We start from the raw sequence: 24,004 nt of genomic DNA, 5'->3' as shown, positions 1-24,004 counted from the left end.
GTCTGAATTCTGAGCCCTTCAGCAAAACGTATCCTCTTGAGGCTGCATTTGTACAATAATGACAATAAAGATATTTGTCTTCCCCGTTTTAGTGGGCTGTTGTAAAGAGAAAATTAGACTATATGTGGTAAAGCATGTCACACTGATAAGATAATGTGACATAATAATAACAATAATAATAATTATAGCAAACACATAGCACTTGTTATTTGCCAGGCACTGTTCTAAGCTTTTATATGTATTCTTTTGCTTAGTTCTTACAATAATTTTATAGGTAGAATAATTTTATAGTTTTCTCATTTTATAGGTGGGAAAAGAGAGCCACAGAGAGCCAAAGCAACTTGCTCAAGCCTTGCCAGTAAGACTTGATGCGAGGATTTGAACCCATGCAGTCTGGCTCCAGAAGTTCATGCTTTTAGTACCTAGGATTAAAAAAAAGTGTATGTGGGTGGGGGTGGGGGGAAGCTTTTAACTAAATGAGAAGACCAGCGTTTGAATCCTGGCTTCATGGGCTGTGTTACTGTGGTCAACTTTCTTAAGCAGTCTGAACTTCAGTTTGCTCATTATAAAATAATACCTACTTTTAGATGTTTGGTGAGCATAAATAAAAAATGCGAAGTTCGGTGTTTAATCAGTAGAAGGCAAGCTATACATTATTATTGTTGTTTGGAATATTTTGACATACATTTACTTATTAATTTTATTATTTTATTTTTAAAAAAAGATTTTTATTGACTTTTTGAGAGAGTGAGCACGAGCCAGGAGGAGGGGCAGAGGGAGAGGCAGCCTTCCCTCGATCAGAGAGCCCAACGCCCTGCTCGATGCCGGGACCACGGGATCATGACCTGAACCGAAGGCAGACGCTTAGCCGACTGAGCCACTCAGGCGCCCTGGAATACTTTGATATTTAAAGTAGATTTATTGGATATCTTTTCTGGAGGGAGAAGCAGCTGTCAGCTATGTGTAGTAAATTAGTAGATATACAACATACTCCTAACTGTATGCCATTTGTCTTCTATTCAGAGCTATAGAAAATGTCTCCACACCATTGATTTTTGGTCTTTTAGGTGAGCCTGAATTTAAATACATTGGGAATATGCACGGTAATGAGGCTGTTGGACGGGAACTACTCATTTTCCTGGCCCAATACTTGTGCAACGAATACCAAAAGGGCAACGAGACAATCGTTAAGCTGATCCACAACACTCGAATCCACATCATGCCTTCCCTCAACCCGGACGGCTTTGAGAAGGCTGCGTCTCAGGTGAGTTCCAGCCAGCCCAGAGCAGGGCAGGCTCCCTTCATTTGTGTTTGTACATGTGTGCTTATCTGTAAGTAATGCTGCACTCACATGAATCTTATGGACAGGGCAGGGGAGGATATAAGTGATATGCTCTTCAACTTGCTGGTAGGAAAAAAGTTCAGAAGGTAAGGGATGGTGGGTGAGAGTTTCTTCAGCAGAGTTTGCGAATGAGAAATTTGGTGAAGTCAGTATTTAATTAATGTTTTGTTTTGTTGTTAAATAAATCATATTGATTCACCCACATTTGTGACTAGGTAAATTTCCTTTCTTCTAAAAAGCTGGAAGTAAGACTACTGCCAAGTGTTGAAGAGTAATGCCATTGCTGCCTGTGAATGAAGTGATGTCATAGCGCCCTCTATTGACATCAAGGAAGAAAAATTTTGGCCAGATCAATGTTTCACGGGTGTTTAATTCTTGTCTACGTATGATGAGTAAAGTAAAACAAAACAAAACAAAACGAAACAACAACAACACAAAACAAAACAAAAAAACCCCGCCACCAACAAAAACCCCTCCTACCTGTAAAATGAAATTAATACATTTTAACTGTTAGAGAAACTGGAAAGTAATCACACTTTAAGAGAAGATAAATGGTATGTGTTCCCTTTTTGTTTGCACAGGCATGGAGAACATTAGTTGTTTTCTACAGTGTGAAGCGATTTCCTTATTTTTTGGGAGTATTGGTATGTTTATAGTTAGGGGGTTGATTTTTACCTTAAAAATAAAAAATCCAGTGACCTGACAGTTTGACATTGTAAGAAACCCAGAGAATTTCTCTAAATAACATTGATATAATTTCTAAAGTTAGAAAAATTCTAATAACATAGAGAATTAAATTGTTTACTATTTTAAGGTGATATTCAGATCTGTAAGACAGAATGGACAAAAGATTATCATTGTTATTTTCTGTAATGGATTTTTATTCTTTGGAGCCTAAGGTATCTGAGCTTATATAACTTCAAGAATATGGGAATTAGCTATATATCATAGATTATGTATAATTTAATAGTAAAACAAGAAAATATGCATTATGGAATATAGCTGAATGTCTTGGAAATTCATTACATTTCCTGATTATACCGTTACTGGAATGAAGGGTTTAAAATTGAACAGAAACTTCTCAACTTACGAAGCTCTTAAACTTTGATGCTAGAGCTCATATTTTTTCATGAAGACTGTAAGAGGGAGATATCTTACTATTATGTACATAATTCATGTTAAACTCATTTTAAACCTCCAATCTTCTTTAGTAATTTGTTCTTTTGAATATTTAAAAAATAGATTCCTGTGATTTACAGAGCCAATGAATATTTCACTTAACCCAAATAGAGACTGGCATGCTTTAAAAGGCATCTGTTACTAATATATATAGATTTTTTTTTGCAGTTTGATGATAATTATCTTTTAAATGTAATTATTATTAAAATTTAAGATATTATTCATTGAAAATATTTTGAAATAACCATAATAAATACTTTAAACCTGAAACCTTCATGTGTTTGTCAGTGAGAGTGAAAATACAATTTTGAGAGGCTATTGTTGAAATAAATAATCAATCCTAATAAATTATTTTTAAAATTATTAATGAAGACCTTAACTAGATAGTAACAATAATAATAATAAATAACTTATTATTTTTTCCTTGATTGTTTTAGCCTGGTGAGCTCAAGGACTGGTTTGTGGGTCGAAGCAATGCCCAGGGAATAGATTTGAACCGGAACTTTCCAGACCTGGATAGGATAGTTTATGTTAATGAGAAAGAAGGTGGTCCAAATAATCATTTGCTGAAAAATCTGAAGAAGATTGTGGATCAAAACACAAAGGTAGGGAACATGTATGGTTTTCTTGGGTCTGCCCTCTAGCCTAAGGAAGTATGTTCTAATAGTTTCATCATAATGGAGGATGTTGCAGTAATGTTAAAGCTTGTGTGGGATAGTTAGCTGGTGCTGAGAAAGTCACGGCTGGTATGGGGGAGGGAGGAAAGGGGGGAGGGGGAGGGGGGGAGGGGAAGGGGGAGGGGAAGTGGGGGAGGGGAAGTGGGGGAGGGGACAGGAGGAAGGAACCCAGTTGTGAGTGTCTTTGAAAGTCTTCATGGCCCTTTCAGAGGCCCTCTATCAGCACATCACAGCATTTCACACTGCTGATCTTTTTCTTCTTTTCCAGAACCTTTTCTTTCTTTGCTTTGCCCAACTCCACTTTCTCCTGCTCCTTCTACTGCCTTTCCAGTTACTGCTCAGCTTCCCCTACCTTGGCTAAGTGGTGGCCTTCAAAATGCCATCTGCTACCTTTATCTCTTTCCCTACAGATCCATTTCTCTAGCTCCCGATCCCCTGTGGAGTTCTTTCTCTACTTTACTCGCTCACGGAGTCCCTTCATCTGGCTACATGCAGGGCCTCAAAACCAAACATTTTCCATAAGAAAACAGTGTTTTCTCATTTACCCTATCATCGAAGCCTTGACTGTTCCATCACTGTCCCCGCCACCAGCAATCAGTTGGCAGATCTCGGTGATCTGAGGGCCCTAACGCTTCTTTGGTCTCTCCTCTCCTGCAAACTCATTCCACTGCTTGGTTCAGGCCCCCATTGTCTCTTGCTCTGATGAGTATAGCAGTCCCCTCTTCTTGTTTTGGGTTCAGCCCCTCCCGACCCTGTTCAATCTTCTCGAATTCCTCCAGAGTGATCTTCATGCACAAATTATTGCTTCATTGCCAGCTCTCCACTGTCCCGAGGATAAAGTAAAAAACTCAGTATGTCAGAACTGTGTGATGGTTTAGTCTTAGTCTGGGGACTCTGGGGCAGCCACCTCAGTTCATAGCCTGGCTCCATATTTGCTGCCTGAGTTTTGGAAAGTTATCTAACCACACTCTGTGCTTCTGCTTCTTCCACTGCAATAGGGAGATGATAATAGTAGCTGTCCCCTTGTGTGGTTATAAGGACCGAGTGAGTTAACATCTATAAAGTGCCTGAAGTCAGCACCTATAACTATTATTACCGTTTCAGCAAAATTTCTCAGGACTCTTTGTTATGTACCCCAGAGTTAGATGGGCGCATCCACATATCCACTACACGTTTGATGCTCCTTCAAACCAATACTGTTTGAACATTGTTTTCAATTACTTGGAGAGAGGTAGATCCCATTGTGGAGGGAAGGTGGAGAAGAACTGGGGTTGGCAGCTCTCCATTCCTCTTGTGTTTTTCCAGGCAATTCTGCTCTGGTTTATCAACTCCTTTGTATACCTTTCCTAAGGGAGAACGTGGAAAGTACAATTTCTGCATTTTATTATAGTGCCACGGCCTTTCAAGTTTCCCTTGGCCCCTGGCAGCTGCTGGCTGACCCACTCCTTGATCTGGCTCTGATATTCCATGGGCTCCAGTCCACCTATTCCTTTTTGCTCCCTAAGCAAAGTATTTTCTAATCATTTTATATCTTTGTATGCATTGTTCCAACCTTCTAGAATGCTCTTTCCTTTCCTTCCATGTCACCTCCTCTGTGAAGCCTTCTGCTCTTCCAGACAGGTCCTGTTAAACTTCCCTTACATTCTTTAGAAATACTTCCAGTATGGTGCTTATAGCTATATAGAGCATTGTGTTTGTTATATTATAATCATTTATATAGCTATTTTCCTTTTTAATTCTAGATTTCAATCTTTTGGTTGCAAGAATTATGGCTTATATTTGAGTCTGACACATAGTAGGCCTAAAACCTGTTAGGAATGAATGCAATCCAGCCTGACAAGCAAGTCACAGTATCTGAAAATCCACAGCTGGAGTTCGAGACAAGCATTCATCATGCGGTTGGGCGCTAGATAGAGGATCCAGGACATAGGGAGGGTCCCGGATTATTGGTGTAAAGTTCCTATAACTTTCCTGCCTATGTTTAGGATTCATTCCAGAAACTTAGGCTAAGCCTGAAAGTGGAAACTGGTCTCAGAAAAGGGCTGCTAGGGGCTGAGGATTCCAGTAGAACCTGATAAGTGAGTCACTTAAACATTCCTGCTTCTGAGTCACAGATACATTTGTAGTTTCTCAGTCCCTGGTCCGTCTTTCTTGGATGAAGGGAAAGTTGGAAAGACAGAGGACTGTCTTTTTTTTTTTTTTTTTTTTTTTTTTTTAACCAGAGGTAAAAAGAGGACAGTCCTGTGTGATAAGCTGTGAAGGGTAAGGCAGAAATGGAAAACCACTGTGGAAGCCCAGTGCTGCTATCAGCCGGCAGACTCTCACCATTGCTTACATTAAGCTGCCTGTGCTGTCTTCATTAAATCCAAGAAATGGGACAAGTAATGCCTGCCACTTTGTGTAGAAGAATCTATGAAATAAACTCATGTCTGTAGGATGTCTGATGCGCGGCCTTTGTGCAGTGCGATACACTTTCCATCGGCACGACCTTCCTCTTCCCCAAGAGAACCTGTGTAATATTTGCAGAATCGCGGTGTTAGGTGTTTTCTTATTTCTAATGTAAGCAATACTTATTTAAAAGATATATGCTCATGGTACTTAAAAAAATTAGAACTTTTTTTAGTATTTATTTATTTATTTTAGAGAGAGCGAGCATGTGAGTGAGCAAGTGCGGGGAGGGGCAGAAGGAGAGGGAGGAGAAGAATCTCAAGCAGGCTCCCAACTGAGCAGGGAGCCTGAGGCGGGGCTTGATCCCAGGACCCTGACATCATGACCTGAGCCAAAATCAAGATTCCGCTGCTTAACCGACTGAGCCACCCAGGTACCCCTCAAAATTAGAGCTTTTATTAAAAATATCTCAATGCCAATACTATTTCTGGGTAAAGGTAAATTAAAGAGAAATACATAAAAATTAAAATTTAGTCTCTTTTCTGGAACAGAAGCAAAGTTTGCTTACATTAGACTAAATCTTCAGTAAACCTGCCTAATAATTCGGGGATGGTATTATTCATAACTGGTTCATCTTCTCTTTTTTTCCATCTTTGTCATTAAGACTGAGACCGTGGGCGCCTGGGTGGCCCAGTTGGTTAAGCGACTGCCTTCAGCTCAGGTCATGATCCTGGAGTCCCGGGATCGAGTCCTGCATCGGCCCCCTGCTCAGCGGGGAGTCTGCTTCTCCCTCTGACCCTCCCCCCTCTTATGCTCTTTCTCTCTCATTCTCATTCTCTCAAATAAATAAATAAAATCTTAAAAAAAAAAAAAGCCTGAGACCATGTTTAGACATTGCTGGGTAGGAGACGTGTAGTAGGCATTTTGTGAATGTTTTCACACATCTCGCCTTTTCTTAGTCCCCCTTCTCAGTAGCTATATTCCTTATTGTAGCTTCTATGTTTGTTTTATTTTTATTGAGATATAATTGACATATAACATACTATTAGTTTCAGGTATACAGCATAATGATTTGGTATGTGTATATATTGTGAAATGATCACCACCATAAGTCTAGTTACCATCAGTCACCATACGTTGTTGTAATTTTTTTCTCGTAATAGAACATTTAAGGTCTACTCTCTTAGTAACTTCAAATATAGAATACAGTATTATGAACTATAGTCACCATTTTGTACATCACATCCCTATGACTTCTTTTTATAACTGGAAGTGCATACCTTTTGACCACGTTTACCCATTTTCCTCCCCATCTCCCCCCGCCCCCCAACACTGCCTCTGGCCACCTCCAATCTGTCCTTATAGTGGTTTTTAAATTTCAAGCTTTGTAGGAATTTGGGGTGAAAAAGGCAGACTTTTATGAATGCTGATTCAGGAAGTCTGGGGTGTGTACGCTGTGGGAATGGGTGATGAAAAGGCATCCGCATTTTTACCGCATGTTCCAAATGCTTTTCTTGTTCTTTTGAACCTCTGGAGTTCTTCCTGCTGTTTTTTCTCATTTGTTCTTGTGCAATTTGGCCTGGTCACCTCCACTGTTATCTGAGCTCAGTACATGAGCCTGGACCTGGATTGCTTGAAAATGGAGTGAGTTAAAATAAATCAAACAATTTTAGTAATTGTATACTTATCTCTAATGGCTAGAGTCATGAAGAAAGGGAAATAAATATAGCTTTAGTGTATTTTAAGAGCCAAAGCCATCTAATTATAGAGCATAACATTTAAGCTATACTTAGTCTTTAAATGGAAATTTTAAAGATAGGTCATAATTGGTTCTAGATTCTCTTGGGGCTCAATCTTAGAGATGTTCCAGAGGCTTCTCTATGGATTACTTAAATATATAATTATAGTACCCAGGGGATTTCAGCATTTTGTCAGCCTAAAAAATTCTATTAGTAGACAGAGACAAACTGAGTTTAATTTGTCAAATTGTGGAATTTACTTGCTTGCTTTTGAACATATTGGTAACATTAGCAATAGTGTATGTATCGGAATTAGCAATAGGCTAAACCTAATAGCCGAATATGACTTTGTGTATTCAGGACTGTATGTTATATTTGTTCCAAAAGAGTTTCTTAAAAAAATGTTAAAAATTAGTATGTTATTATGAACAAAAAGATAAAGTAAATATAAATGAAGAGAAAAAGAACCCATTACCCTATAGTCTTAAATGACCACCATTCACATCTTGGTATGTATCCTTAGATTTATTTTTTATGCAAGTATCAATCTATAAATATATGGAAGCATACCATGCACACTGTTTTGAACCCTTTCAGGTGAACAAAAAATCCAAAAGTACAGTCTGCCACTGTAGGGCTTTGCCTCCTGAGCTCTCACTCAAACCAGTCCTTCACCCCAGGCAGTCCTTGCTTGCCTTTCCCCCTTACAATACTCTCCTCCTTTCTTTTTCTTTCTTTTTTTTTTTTTTACTACTCTTTTCCTCCTATCCAAAGCCTACCCGCCTTTTTCCCCCAAGGCATAGTGGAGTTCCACCTCCTTCCTAAAGTCTTCCATGATTCTCCAAACCACAGGGATTTCTGTCTCTTCTGAACTCATCGAAATATTTGTCAGTACCAATCACTGGGTTTGAGCAAATAGGAGAAATGAAGGGGATGTACAAGGAAGAAGATTGGAAAGAAATTCAGTACTACGAGGAAAACTTGGAACAGAATATAAAAGAATGTGTTAAACTCATATCACATAATATTATTGCCATCTTTTGAGTAGTTGAGGCTAATAAACCATAAATTCATTGCAAACAAGAGCATACGCAGTTTTTGGATTAAAGATTTTTTTTGAAGATTTTATTTATTTATTTCACAGAGAGAGATAGCAAGAGCAGGAACAGAAGCAGGGGGAGTGGGAGAGGGAGAAGCGGGCTTTCTGCTGAGCAGGGAGCCCGACGTGGGGCTCGATCCCAGGACCCTGGGATCATGACCTGAGCCGAAGGCAGACACTTAATCACTGAGCCACCCAGGCGCCCCTAAAGATTGTTTTTGATTAGATGTTCTGTATTTCTAAATCCCTCATATAGAAAAATTGGCACATGGTGGCCACTTACTAGTTATTGAATGAACGAATAAAATGCAAAAGCAAAGGAAGAGACCATTAAAAAAAAGATCAGATCAGTAAATTTGAAAACATAAATATTTTAATATTTTGTATTTTAAGTATTACTATTATTAAATTTGAAAAAAACTGAATTTGAGAGACAAATGACAAACTCAGAAAATATCTGTAATATAGAGGGTTAGTGTTTTTACTAAATAAACAACTCTTGCAAATTAGTAAGAGATCAACATTTCAATAGAAAAATCAGCTAAACCATGTATGTCACCAAAGAATAAAACAAATTGTTACTAAACATATAGAAATGGTTCCAGTTTTATTAGTGTATCAAAGAATGCACATTTACAAAAAATCTAATTTGTCATGTATCAAAGTGACAGATTTAAAAAACACCACATATCACATGTTGGTAAGAGTGATGAGAAATGGCAGGCTTGACATACTATTGCTGTATTTTATAGAAGGCAATTTGTAATACATTTTATAAAATTAAAAACCGTGCTTAGCTTTTGGTTAAGTCATTCCATTTCTAGGAAAATTTCCCTAAGGAAAGTATAGATCTGAAAAAAGAGTAGTTACAAGGGTGTTTATAGAATTTTTTTCTGTAGTGAACAACTCAACACCCAACAATTGGAGATCCTATCCCCCAGCTCTTTTGAAGTATAATTGACAAATAAAAATTGGGTATATGACATGATGATTTGATATACATATACATCATGAAATGATTATCACAATCAAGCAAATTAACATATCCATCATCTCACATAGTTACCTTAGTTTTCTTTCGTGATGAGAATGCTTATCATCTATCTTAGCAAAGACAATACAGTATTATTAAGTCAACATGCTGTGCATTAGATCCCCAGAGCTTATTCATCTTATGACTGTAAGTTTGTACCCTCAGACCAACATGTCCCCCTTCTACCCAACCCCTCCCATCAGCTGGAGATTGTTAGTGCTGGTGTTCGTGCTCTGGAGCTTGAGTCCAGGCTCTGCCACTACAACTGATTGGAATCATGCTATTGCCTAACTCCTCTGTGTCTCAGTTTACTCATCTGTAAAACGGGGAGTATGTGTAGTCCCTATCTCATAGGGTGGATGTGAGACTTCAATGTGTCACACAGAAAGTGTTTAATAGATTATCACATTTAAAAAATTACATAAGTGCATTGGTAAAGACTGAGAAAGATACATCTAAATGTTAGCAGTTTGTATCTTTAGATGGTAAAATTATGGGTCATTTTAATCTTCTTTCTTTTTGTTTGTCTCCTTTACATTTTCTACAATAAACATTTTTATAAGGAGAATGAGATAAACCAATCAAATAAATAATAAAAACAACACCCTGTTCTAAATCACACTTTTTCATGATTATAAGTTGCCTACGTGAAAAATAGGATAATTTTGATATGTTAAAGTATCAAACTGTATATCAATACTGACAAAAACGTGGGTTTATAGTTTTATAGACTGGATTTGAATTCTTAGCTGTGTGAACTTGGACATGTTATAAACACACCTAATCCCTAGATTCTTCCCAGTGAAAGGGGGATGAATATCTTTGCCTATCCAATGGGGATGTTGTGAAGCTCATTCATAAACTGAACAGAGATACAGAAATACAAGGTCTTGCAGCCATCAAACCCTACTGATGCTGTTAGATTTTCTGTCCCAAAGAAAGTATGGATCACATCTCCAGGAATTTTTTTTTTTTTTTAAATCAATGAGGTACTTGGGAGTTTGAGAGTCTTCCTAGTTACTATTAAAAACTCATCATATGAAAAACGTGTCTGGCTCCAGATTAATTCTTTTGTATAAATTTCTTTCCTCTTTTGTTTTGCTACCAGGATAAGAGGGGCTGTGAGTCATTAAATTAAGGCAACATGAATTTCTGAAACTTCTGCTTTTGTTTAAGATGGTTTTCCCAAAGTAAGCTGATATTTTACAGTGAGTTTTGAAAGAGACCCAATTTAATATATTTTTTATAGGGACAGCGTCAGAGGTAGTTGGAGGGAATTGGAAAAATAGTAAGCAATAAAAGAAAATAATAAATAATAATAATTAGTAATAAAAGAAATAAAATCTATCATACATTTCTAGAGTTTAACCACCGTAGAGAAAGAATCTTGTTCTTCAGTCCAACTATTTTGTTTTCTCTTTGTCTTACTCTTAGCTATTATTAACAAAGATCAGATGGAAGTGTCCTAGAATTTGTCAGTGATTTGCATGATGGTTTTCAAGTTTCAAAGAGAAAAAAGCTAAAAACAAAAACAAAAAAGAGAAAAAAGCTGGCAGCTAACAAAAGTAAAACTTTTAAGGAAATTCTAACACTACTGAAATATGTTTTATTATAAGTGGGAAAGGTAGAGATGGAAATGCTGCTCTTACTGGAAGCTTTTTTATTTTTATGACAACCACCACAAAGCACTTGAAAGATGACCCTATGACCAGCTTTCGATTACTGTTGTTGTTTTTCCTTTTTTATGTCTTTCCTATCGAGTGATCCCACCAATGATAACCAAATGTATAATCCTTCTACCCTCTAATCTTTAATACAGCTTGCTCCTGAGACTAAGGCAGTCATTCATTGGATTATGGATATTCCTTTCGTGCTCTCTGCCAATCTCCATGGAGGAGACCTTGTGGCCAATTACCCCTATGATGAGACGCGGAGTGGTAGGTGTTCTTTCTGCTTCTCTAATGGTTCAAGGTTTACAATCGTTTTATGAGGGTTTATAGGATGATTTCTATGTGGACCATTCTTTTAAGAAACTGGCCATTAAGTGATTTTTGCCTGTAGAAGGACACATGTTTATTTCATGTGGCATTCGTATAAATATTTGGCAGAAAAGGACTGTAACTTTTTAGTAAGTTTAGTTGAAGAGGACCGTGATCTTGACAGAATGCAAGAGAAAGGGAAAAAACAGAGGTCATGAACTTGGGTCACTCTTGAACCCTGGTAGAACTGAGAGATAATGGAAATGATACAGGTTTTGTACAAGATGGCTTAAAAATGAAAGCAGTCTTTTTGCAGCTTGATCAGGGCCCATGTGGATCTCTCTGCGTCTTACCATACACTCATGCTTTTGCATCTGGAACTGTTTCTAGTGGTGTCAGGGAGGGAAAATGGTCCTTTGACTTTCTCAGATTAGTTTTAGTTAAATTTCAGGCACAGCAAGCTTTAGTTAGATAGTTATTTTCAACTTAACTTTTTGTTGCTCCAAGAAATTTCCTGCTTTGGATGGATTCTCAGGGGTCTTTGAAGAATCCATCCTTTGCAAGCACGCGATGATAATTTTAGATATGGGAAACTTTGAGCCTTGAAGAGAGTCTTTGGTGAAACATTAAAATTTAGAGATTTTGTAGTTTGTCAATAGCTGGGAAATTTAAAAGCCTGGCATATTTTATCATATATGAAGACACAGTGTATCAAAATATATATTATTTCTTTTTATATTACACATGGGAGATTTTTTTAAACTTTAAAACTCAAATACTGAAAAGTATGTGTGAGAATGATTCATGGTGGCTATGAGGTTACATTTTTTATTTTATTATTATTATTTTAAAGATTTTATTTATTTGAGAGAGAGAGTGAGAGAGATAGAGAGATAGAGAGAGAGAGAGTATGCACACGAGCGGGGTGGGGAGGGGCAGAGGGAGAAGCAGACTCCCAGCTGTGCAGGGAAGCCCCACACTCGGCTAGATTCCAGGACCCGGTGATCATGACCTGAGTGGAAGGCAGCTGCTTAACCGCCTGAGCCACCCAGGCACCCAGAGGTTACATTTTTTAAATTAAAAATTTTAACAATGGAAATCTCCTTTCTGTTTTCTCAGGTCAAGTTTAGCACGACTTTATCACCTTTTCTCATGAAGCTTTCAGTGCATAAGTAGAATGTCCTTTCTACCCAATTTCTACATTGTGGTGTGGAACAGAATGGTATATAACTTAAACACTAAGTGTAATTGTTGAGCACTTAGACCATCACTCCTTTCTCATTGTGATGTTGCTAAAAAAAAAAAAAAAAAAAATCAGCAAGAGGGCACCTGGGTATCTCAGTCGGTTAAGCCTCAGCTTTCAGCTGAGGTCATGATCCTGGAGTCCTGGGATGGAGTCCCGCATGGGGCTCCCTGCTCAACGGGAAGTCCGCTTCTGCCTCTCCCTCAGCTGTTCTCTCTCGCTCTGTCAAATAAATAAAATCTTAAAAAAAAAAATAGGTCTGCAAGAGACAACACTGAACCACTCTTTCGAAAACACGCAATGCTCTTTGGTCTATATTAATTTCTTTAACCTTGTGGGTTTATTTTCTAGGTAGTGCTCATGAATATAGCTCCTGCCCAGATGATACCATTTTCCAAAGCTTGGCTCGGGCGTACTCCTCTTTTAACCCACCCATGTCTGACCCCAATCGACCACCCTGTCGCAAGAATGATGACGACAGCAGCTTTGTAGATGGAACAACCAATGGTGCTGCTTGGTACAGTGTACCTGGCGGTGAGTTTCCATTTCGCTTTGTGCTTCGGAGCCTCGGTGAATTATTTATAGTTACCATTTAGATGTAGAGAGCTTTCAGTCCTCCTCAAACATTAAGAAATAGACGGAACCTATGGCTCATCCATTAAAATTAGTTTTCTGCATGAATGGTTGCTATGTATAGTTTTGTTTTTGTTGATTCTTAAAAAATCAAGATGCTAATTGAAGACATATGAGAAATGAACTAAAGACGTCCATGGGGAAAATATAAATTGGATATTGTGAAATATCCTACTTAAGATAGCGTCCTTATTATATATTATATTAGTTAAGCTTTTACTATAGTCAAATGTATATATTAGAGGGCAGTGTATCTTGGTCCATATACCTTTTATTTTTCTTTTAAATGATGGGATAATGGGGACTATTTGATGTGTACTATTAGTTTATATTCACTACTGTAATAAGCAATATTAGATCATGAAGCTCTTCAACTTTTATGGGGTCAGAAAAGGGAAAAGCCCACAGGCAGCACGTTCGCTGGAGGAAGCATCTTCTAGGTGACCAGGGCAGCAATCCTGGCTCCCTTTGCCCCACGTAGACTTTATAGACCACGTAGTCTTTATAGAACTCTTATTTTCATGGTTAGCCAGACCATCAACAGTTGTGTAACACTCACTCTATCCAGGATAAAGAATGAAATGTAAAGATAGTGATATGTTTTTTTTTCCCCCTTTTTGCCCAAGAACGATTTTCTATGACCCACCTGGGAATGCAAGAGAATTATGGCAGTAGCAGCACTAGTGAGTTATAGGATTTGGGTTTGTTTAATATGCTTCTTTTATTGAATTATGCCCTGAGAAAAATATTCTTCCTGATATTTTTCTTTCTGATATATGTTTGTTTTGTTTTAACTTATATTTTGCATCAGACCAGATCAGATTTAGCACTTTTGTCCCCCTATAGCCTGAGAAATAAAGACAGATTTAGGATTTAGACTATGTCGAATATGTCAGATGGGAAGTAATTTCATAATTCAATTTTTATAAAAACTTTAAGGATTCCTTTGGAATTACGTTTATAGACAAACAGTGTATTGTCTACAGAATACCAAGAGATGTATATCTGTAAAATAATGACAATAATAATAATAATAATATTAATCTTAGTGATTATGAACCACAATAATCAAAGAAAGCTTTGACTTTCTTTAGCTCTCTAGATAGTGAATGAAATCAGTGTCCTAGGTCCATGTTTTCTAGAAGCAGAGCCTGAGATAGGGATTTGGTTGCTTGTAATTTATTGAGGAAGTGCTCTTTAGAGGAAAAACCCTGTATGGAAGTGAGGGAAGCAGGGTAGGGAGGGGGGTCGAGGTGAGCAAGGATGTGGTCACAGGGACAGCCATAACCTCAGCCTGAGCCATTGGGAGGAAGGCCTCAAGTGTAAATCACAGGCAGGGTTATCCTGCCCTGAGGCTAGGGGAAGGGGACCAACCTTTGGTGGCTTCATATAAGTCAGTCTTTGGTTGGGGATTGCCAGGAGCGTTTTGGAGTGAGAGATAGGACGGAGTAACCTCCCAAGCCAGGTGGTTTCTATCAGCTGCTCTTCTAGAAAACACCGGTCAGCTCTGAGCTCTTAACAGTCAACACTCAAACAGCAATTTGGGGATGGATTCCCCGGCTCAGTAAAAGCAATCCTGTGGGTACCAACAGCATTCACTACTAGCTTGAATCAGGTTCAAAGTAAAATTGTTCTGGATGCAGAATCTTCTCTCTTGGTGCAGTTTGCAGCGTTCTTATTATGCCTTGTATGTAGTAGATCCTCAGTGACTGTTAAATTAGTATGTAGTATATTATTAAGACTCCCAAGCCCTTAGGAATCTACTGTGCTATTGGTTCGACTTAAAGAATAAAATAGTATGTCAGACCATCTTAAATGACCATCCAAGCTCTTCCCTGATAGAGAGGTAGGTTTAGAGGGATGCACATTTCTTTAGTAGCCCAGTAAGGGTTGAGGGTTTGACCTTATTGTCTTTTTTAAAAAAATTATTATTATTTAAAAATTTTATTTTCCCCAGCTTTATGGACATATAATTGCATATAACATCGTATAAGTCTAAGGTGTATGATGTGATTTATTTCTTGTATGTATTGCATAAATGATTACCTAATAAGGTTAGCTAAGACATCCATCATGACATAATTACCATTTTTCTTTTTTTTTTGTGGTGAGGACATTTAATATTTACTCTCTCAGCAGCTTTCAAGTATATTATACAGTATTGTTAACTAATAGTCACCATGCTGTACATTAGCTCCCCAGAACTTACTCATCTTGTAATAAGCAGTTATGTTAGCTTTTTAAAATTTCATACATAAGTGAGATCATTCAGTATTTGTCTTTCTCTGTCTGAATTATTTCACTTAGCACAATGCCTTCAGGGTCCATCCATGGTATTGCAAATGGCAGGATTTCCTTAATTTTTATGGCTCAATGATATTCCATTGTTTATATATACCACATTTTCTTTATCCATTCATCTGTCCATGGGCACTTAGGTTGTTTCCATGTCTTGGCTACTGTGAATAATGCTGCAGTGAACATGGGAGTGCAGATATCTATCTCTTCTAGATAATGATTTCATTTTCTTTGGATATATACCCAGAATTAGGATTGCTAGATCATATGGTAGTTCTATTTTTAATTCTTTTGGGAACCTCTGAACCTACCATTTTCCATAGTGAATATACCAATTTACATACTCACCAACAGTGCACAAAAGTTCTCTTCTCTTTGCATTTTTGCCAGCACTTATTGTCTCATCTTTTTGATAATAGCCAATCTAACAGGTATGAGGTGATGTCTCATTGTGGCTTTGATTTGCATTTCCCAGATGATTAGTGATGTTGAGCATCTTCTTATATGTCAGTTGGTCATCTCTGTGTCTTCTTTGGAAAAATGTCTAGTCAGGTTCTTAGTCCATTTTTAATTGGATTATTTGTTTTTTTTGCTATTGAGTTGTATGAGTTCCTTGTATATTTTTTATATTAACTCCTCATTGGATAGTTTGCAAATATTTTCTCCCATTCTATAGATTGATTGTCATTTCATTTTTTTTGACTGTTTCTTTTTCTGTACTGAAGTTTTTAGTTTGATGTAGTCCTGCTTGTTTATTTTTGCTTTTTTTGCTTGTGTTTTGTTGCCATATCCAAAAGCTGTTGCCAAGACCAATGACAGGAAGGTTTTTCCCCTATGTTTTCTTTCTTTCTTTTTTCTTTTTTTAAAGATTTTATTTATTTGACAGAGAGGCACAGTGAGAGAGGGAACACAAGCAGGGGGAGTGGGAGAGGGAGAATCAGGCTTCCTGCCGAGCAGGGAGCTTGATGCGGGGCTCGATCCCAGGACCCTGGGATCATGACTTGAGCTGAAGGCAGACGCTTAATGGCTGAGCCACCCAGGCATCCCTGCCCTATGTTTTCTTCTAGGGGCTTTATGATTTCAGGTCTTACATTTACTTTTTCAATCCATTTTGAGTTAATTTTTGTGTATGGTATAAAATAACATTCCAGTGTCTTTCATTTGTGTGTGGACATCCAGTTTTCCTAGTACCTTTCACTAAAGAGATTAGCCTTTCCCCATTGAATATTCTCAGTTCCCTTGTCAAATATTAGTTAACTGTATGTGCCAGGATTTATATCTGGGCTCTTAATCCTGGACTTTTGATCTGTGTGTCTGTTTTTATGCCAGTATCATACCATTTTGATTACTATAGCTTTATAGTATAGACCGAAGTCAGAAAGTGTAATGTCTCCAGCTATATTCTTATTTCTTGATTGCTTTGGCTGTTTGGTGTCTTTTGTGGTTCCATTTAATTCTAGGATTTTTTTCTGTCTGTAAGGAATGCCATTGGAATTTTGATAGGGATTGCATTGAATCTGTAGATCATTTTGAGTAGTACGGACATTTTAATAATATTAATTCTGATCTATGAACATAGGATATCTTTCCATTTGTTTGTGTCTTCTTCAGTTTCTTTCATCAATGTCTTACAGTGTTCAGTTTATAGATCTTTCACCTCCTCAGTTAAATTTATTCCTGAGTATTTTATTGCTTTTGATACTGTTGTAAATGGGATTGTTTTCTTTGTTTTTTGGATAGCTCATTGTTACTTATAGAAATGCAACTGATTTTTGTATGTTGTTTTTGCAGCCTGCAACTTTAATGAATTTATTTATTGGTTCCAAGAGTTTTTCGGTGCAATCTTTAGAACTTCCTATGTATAAGATCATATCATCTGCAAACAAAGACAGTTTTACTTCATTTTCTCCAATTTGGATGTCTTATTTCTTTTTCTTGCCTGATTGCTTTGACTAAGACTTCTAATACTATGTTGAATAAGAGTGGTGCGAGTGGGCACCCCTTTCTTTTTGCTGATCTTAGAGAAAAAGCTTTCAGCCTTTCACCATTAATGACGTTAGCTGTGGGCTTGCCATATATAGCCTTTATTATGTTGTGGTACATTCCTTTTACATCCAATTTGTTGAGTTTTTATCATGAAAAGATGTTGAATTTTGTCAAAATCTTTTTATGCAATTTTTGAGATGATTGTGATTTTTATCTTTCATTCTATCAATGTGGTGTATCACATTTGTCGATTTGCATATGTGGAATCATCTTTATATCCCAAATATACAGTCTACTTGATCATTTTGTATGATCCTTTCAATGTGCTGTTGAATTCAGTTTGCTAGTATTTTGTTGAGAATTTTTGCAACTGTATTCATCAGGGATATTGGCGTGTAGTTTTCTTTTCTTGTAATGTCCTTTTCTGGCTTTGGTATCAGGGTAATGCTGGCCTGTAAAATGAGTTTGGGAGTATATCCTCCTCGTCAGTTTTTGGGAAGAGTTTAGGAAGGATTGGTGTTAATTCTTCTTTGAATGTTTGGTAGAATTCACCAGTGAAACCATCTTGGGCCTTTCCTTGTTGGAAAATTTTTGATTGCTGGTTCAATCTTCTTACTAGTAATTGGTCTGTTTCAGATTTTCTGTTTCTTCATAATTCAGGCTTGGTGGGCTGTATGTCTCTAGAAATTAACCCATTTCATCTAGCTTATCCAATTGTTGGTCTATAATCATTCATAGTCTCTTAAGATCCTTTGCATTTCTGTCATATCAGTTGTAATGTCTCCTCTTCCATTTCTGATTGTTGAGTTTTCTCTCTCTTAATTCTTAGTCTAGTTAAATGTTTGTCAGTTTTGTTTATCTTTAAAAAAAATCCAGCTGTTAGATTTGTTGATCTTTCCTTTTGTTTTTCTTGTCTGTATTTCATTTGTATCTGCTCTGATTTTTCTTATTTCCTTCTTTCTGCTAACTTTGGACTTAGGTGGTTCTTCTTTTTCTAGTTCTTTGATGTATCAAGTTCAATTGTTTATTCAAGATCTTTCTTTTTTCTTAATGCAGGCATTTATTGTAATAAACTTTCCTCTTAGAACTGCTTTTACTGCATCCCATAAGTTTTGGTGTGCTGTGTTTCTATTTTTGTTTGTTTCATAATATTTTGGTTTCCCTTTTGATTTCCTTTTTGACCCATTGGTTGTTCAAAAGTGTGTTGGTTTAATTTTCTACATAATTGTGAATCTATCCTGCATAATATTCCATGTGGGCCTGAGAAGAATGTGTAATTCTGCTGTTGGATGGAATGTTCCATTTATGTCTGTTAGGTACATTTGGTCTAACATATAGTTCAAGGACAGTTTTTACTTATAGATTTCTGACTGGATAATCTAGCCATTGTTGAAACTGGGATATTGAAATCTCCTATTATTATTGAATTGTTGTCTGTTTTTCCCTTCAGGTCTATTAGTATTGGCTTAATATATTTAGATGCTCCAGTGTTGAGTGCATATATAATTTTCAAGAGTTAGTTCCTTTGAGAAATTTACCCTTCTATCATTTTGTAATGACTGTTTTTGTCTCTTGTTAAAGCTTTTTGGCTTAAAGTGTATTTTGTCTGATAAAAGTATAGCTACCCCTACTCTTTTTAGGTTTCCAATTGCATGGAATATCTTTTTTCTTTCCTTCACTCCAAGCTTTCATTGTCCTTAAAGACGATGTGAGGCTCTGAGGCTCTAGTAGGCACCATAGAGTTGGATCCTGGTTTTTTGTTTGTTTGTTTGTCTTGTTTTAAAATCTGTTCAGATATTCTATGTCTTTATGGAGGATTTAAACCATTAACATTTAAAAGATATGTTAATACCATCTTATTGTTTTCTGGCTGTTTTGTAGTTCTCTTATTCCTTTCTATTCTCTTTCTGACCTCCTTTGTGAATTGATGATTTTCCTTAGTGATATGCTTTGGTTCTTTTTTTTTTTAAGTTTTTATTTAGTTGACAGAGAAAGACACAGTGAGAGAGGGAACACAAGCAAGGGGAGTGGGAGAGGGAGAAGCAGGCCTCCGCTGAGCAGGGAACCCGATGCGGGGCTTGATCCCAGGACCCTGGGATCATGACCTGAGCCAAAGGCAGATGCTTAATGACTGAGCCACCCAGGCACCCCTGCTTTGGTTCTTATACCTTTATCTTTTGTGAATCTATTATAAGTTTTTGCTTTGTGGTTAGCATGAGAGCCGTTTACATTTTTCATGTTATGTATTCATTAATAAATTATTGTGGCTACAGTTATTTTTAATACTTTTGTCCTCTAATTTTTATACTAGAGTTAAGTGATTAACACACTACCATAATACAGTATTAGAGTCTTTTGGATTTGACTCTATACCTACCTTTACCAGTATGCTGCATATTTTTGTATGTTTCCATGTTACAAATTAGTATCCTTTCATATCAGAAAAAAAAAGGAAGAAAAAGATAGCAGGAGGGGAAGAATGAATGGGGGGAAATTGGAGGGGGAGACGAACCATGAGAGATGATGGACTCTGAAAAACAAACTGAAGGTTCTAGAAGGGAGGGGGGTGGGAGGATGGGTTAGCCTGGTGATGGGTATTAAAGAGGGAATGTTCTGCATGGAGCACTGGGTGTTATGCACAAACAATGAATCATGGAACACTACATCAAAAACTAATGATGTAATGTATGGTGATTAACATAACAATAAAAAATTAAAAAAAAAAGAATGCCTTGCAGCATTTCTTGTAAGACAGTTCTAATGGTGATGAACTCCTTCAGCTTTTGTTTGTTTGGGAAAATCTTTATCTCCTTCATTTCTGAAGGACAACTTTGCTGAGTAAAGTTTTCTTGGTTGGCAGTTTTTTTCTTTCACTTTGAATATATCATCCCACTGTCTCCTGGCCTATAAGGTTTCTGCTGAGAAATCTGCTGATAGCCTTATGGGCGGGGGTGGGAGCTATTCTTTTGTAAGTTAAAAGCTTTTTTTTCCCCCTCTTTTAGCTCCTTTTAAGATTATCTCTTTGTCTTTGATTTTTTTGACTGCTTTATTCTAATATGTCCTGGAGATCTCTTTGAATTGAAATTTTTGGGGACCTATGAACTTGGATGTCCAAGTTTCTTCCTGGATTTAGGACACTCTCAGCCATTATTTCCTGATATTAGCTTTCTGCCTCTTCTCTTTCTCTTCTCCTTCTGGGACTCTAGTGATGTGTAGATTGTTTTCTTTTCTTTTAATTTTATTTTATTATGTTATGTTAGTCGCCATACAATACATCACCAGTTTCCGATGCAATGATCCACGATTCATTGTTTTTGTACAACACCTAGTGCTCCATGCAATACGTGCCCTCCTTAATACCCATCACCGGGCTAACCCCCCCCACCCCACCCCTAAAGCCCTCCGTTTGTTTCTCAGAGTCCATAGTCTGTCATGGTTCATCTCCCCCTCTGATTTCCCCCCTTCATTTTTCCCTTCCTTCTCCTAATGTCCTCCATGCTATTCCTTATGTTCCACAAATAAATGAAACCATATGGTAATTGATTTTCTCTGCTTGACTTATTTCACTTAGCATAATCTCCTCCAGTCCCATCCATGTTGATGTAAAAGTTGAGTGTTTACCTTTCTGATGGCTAATATTCCATTGTATAAATGGACCACATCTTCTTTATCCATTCGTCTGTTGAAGGGCATCTCGGCTCTTTCCACAGTTTGGCTATTGCAGACATTACCGCTATGAACATTGGGGTGCATATGGCCCTTCTTTTCACTACATCTGTGTCTTTGGGGTAAATACCCAGGAGTGCAATTGCTGGGTCATAGGGTAGCTCTGTTTTTAATTTTTTGAGGAATCTCCACACTGTTTTCCAAAGTGACTATACCAACTTGCATTCCCACCAACAGTGTAAGAGGGTTCCCCTTTCTCGACAACCTCTCCAACATTTGTTGTTTCTTGCCTTGTCAATTTTTGCCATTCTAACTGGTGTAAGGTGGTATCTCAATGTGGTTTTGATTTGAATTTCCCTGATGGCTAATGATGAACATCTTTTCATGTGTCTATTAGCTATTTGTGTGTCTTCTTTTGAGAAGTGTCTGTTCATGTCTTCTGCCCATTTTTTTGACTTGATTATTTGTTTTTTGGGTGTTGAGTTTGAGAAGTTCTTTATAGAGCTTGGATACCAGCCCTTTATCTGTAGTGTCATTTGCAAATATCTTCTTCTATTCTGTGGGTTGCCTCTTTGTTTTGTCGACTGTTTCCTTTGCTGTGCAGAAGCTTTTTATCTTGATGAAGTCCCAAAAGTTCATTTTTGCTTTTGTTTCACTAGCCTTTGGAGATGTATCTTGAAAGAAGTTGCTGTGGCCAATGTCAAAGAGGTTACTGCCTATGTTCTCTTCTAGGATTTTGATGGATTCCTGTCTCACATTGAGGTCTTTCATCCACTTTGAGTTTATCTTTGTGTAGGGTGTTTGAGAATGGTTGAGTTTCATTCTTCTACATGTGGCTATCTAATTATCCCAGCACCATTTATTGAAGAGACTGTCTTTTTTCCATTGCATATTTTTTCCTGCCTTGTCGAAGATTATTTGTCCATAGACATTTGTCCATAGACAAATGGAAGAAAAAACATTGTTAAAATGTCATATCTGGGTCCATATCTGGGCTCTCTATTCTGTTCCATTGATCTATATGTCTGTTTTTGTGCCAGTACCATGCTGTCTTGGTGATCACTGCTTTGTAATATAGCTTGAAATCAGGCAATGTGATGCCCCCAGCTTTGTTTTTCTTTTTCAACATTTCCTTGGCAATCCAGGGTCTTTTCTGATTCCATACAAATTTTAGACTTGTTTGTTCCAGCACTTTGAAAAATGTCATTGGAATTTTGATTGGGATGGCATTGAAGGTATAGATTGCTCTGGGTAGCATCGACATTTTAACAATGTTTTTTCTTCCAATCCATGAACATGGAAAGTTTTTCCATCTTTTTGTGTCTTCTTCAATTTCTTTCATGAGTGTTCTGTAGTTCCTAGAGTATAGATCCTTTACCTCTTTGGTTAGGTTTATTCTGAGGTATCTTATGGTTTTTGGTGCTACTGTAAATGGAATCATTTCTCTAATTTCTCTTTCTACAGTTGCATTTTTAGTGTATAAGAAAGCAACTGGGGGGCGCCTGGGTGGCTCAGTTGGTTGAGCGACTGCCTTCGGCTCAGGTCATGATCCCGGGGTCCTGGGATTGAGCCCCACATCGGGCTCCCTGCTTGGCTGAGGCCGGCTTCTCCCTCTCCCACTCTCCCTGCTTGTGTTCCCTCTCATGCTGTCTCTCTCTCTCTGTCAATTAAATAAATAAAGTCTTAAAAAAAAAAGAAAGCAACTGATTTCTGTGCATTGATTTTGTATCCTGCCACATTACTGAATGACTGTATGAGTTCTAATAATTTGGGGGTGGAGTCTTTTGGGTTTTCCACATAAAGTATTATGTCATCTGCGAAAAGAGAGAGTTTGACTTCTTTGCCAATCCGAATATTTTATTTCTTTTTGTTGTCTGATTGCTGCTGCTAGGACTTCTAGTACTATGTTGAACAACAGTGGCAAGAGTGGGCATCTTTGGCAAGTTCCTGATCTTAGGAGACAGGCTCTCAGCTTTTCCCCATTGAGGATGGTATTTGCTGTGGGTTTTTCATAGATGATTTTATGAATTTGAGGAATGTTCCCTCTATCCCCATACTCTGAAGAGTTTTAATCAGGAAAGGATGCTGTATTTTGTCAAATGCTTTTTCTGCATCAATTGGGAGGACCATATCGTTCTTCTCTCTCCTCTTATTAATGTATTCTATCACACTGACTGATTTGTGAATGTTGAACCACCCTTGCATCCCAGGGATAAATCCCACTTGGTCGTGGTGGATGATACTTTTAATGTATTGTTGGATCCTACTGGCTAGAATTTTGTTGAGGATTTTGGAATCCATATGCATCAGGGATATTGGTCTGAAATTCTCCTTTTTGATGAGGTCTTTGCCTGGTTTGGGGATTAAGGTAATGCTGGCCTCATAGAATGAATCTGAAAGCTTTCCTTCTGTTTCTATTTTTTGAAACAGCTTCAGGAGAATAGGTATTATTTCTTCTTTGAATGTTTGGTAGAATTCCCCAGGGAATCCATCAGGCCTGGACTCTTGTTTTTTTGGGAAGGTTTTTGATTACTGCTTCAATCTTGTTACTGCTTATTGGCCTATTCAGGTTGTCAATTTCTTCCTCTTTTGGTCTTGGGAGTTTATAGGTTTCCAGGAAGGCATCCATTTCATCCAGATTGCTCAGTTTATTGGTATATAGTTGTTGATAATAATTTCTAATAATTGTTTCTATTTCCTAGGTGTTAGTCATGATCTCTCTCCTTTCATTCGTAAATTTAT

General features: G+C 37.5%; 1 protein-coding gene across 2 annotated transcripts in view; it reads left to right on the top strand.

Annotated features, from left to right (window-relative positions):
• Positions 1 to 24,004, top strand: part of CPE (carboxypeptidase E) — a 121,356-nt gene that overhangs the window by 81,567 nt on the left and 15,785 nt on the right. The window contains exons 2-5 of one of the 2 annotated variants that reach the window (XM_028104428.2): positions 1,068 to 1,264; positions 2,959 to 3,126; positions 11,277 to 11,394; positions 13,031 to 13,213. In XM_028104428.2, the coding sequence (XP_027960229.1) occupies positions 1,068 to 1,264; positions 2,959 to 3,126; positions 11,277 to 11,394; positions 13,031 to 13,213 (666 nt within the window). Of the gene's footprint in view, positions 1 to 1,067; positions 1,265 to 2,958; positions 3,127 to 11,276; positions 11,399 to 13,030; positions 13,214 to 24,004 lie in introns of both variants that reach the window. The other variant, XM_088019574.1, reaches the window with a different exon arrangement.

Source organism: Eumetopias jubatus, unplaced genomic scaffold (genome assembly GCF_037043125.1).
Source record: "Eumetopias jubatus isolate StellerSeaLion01/CBP00866 unplaced genomic scaffold, mEumJub1_p1.0 scaffold_2, whole genome shotgun sequence".
NCBI classification, from domain to species: domain Eukaryota; kingdom Metazoa; phylum Chordata; class Mammalia; order Carnivora; family Otariidae; genus Eumetopias; species Eumetopias jubatus.
The sequence above is the reverse complement of the archived record's forward strand: the minus strand, read 5'-3'. Positions and strand labels throughout refer to the sequence as shown.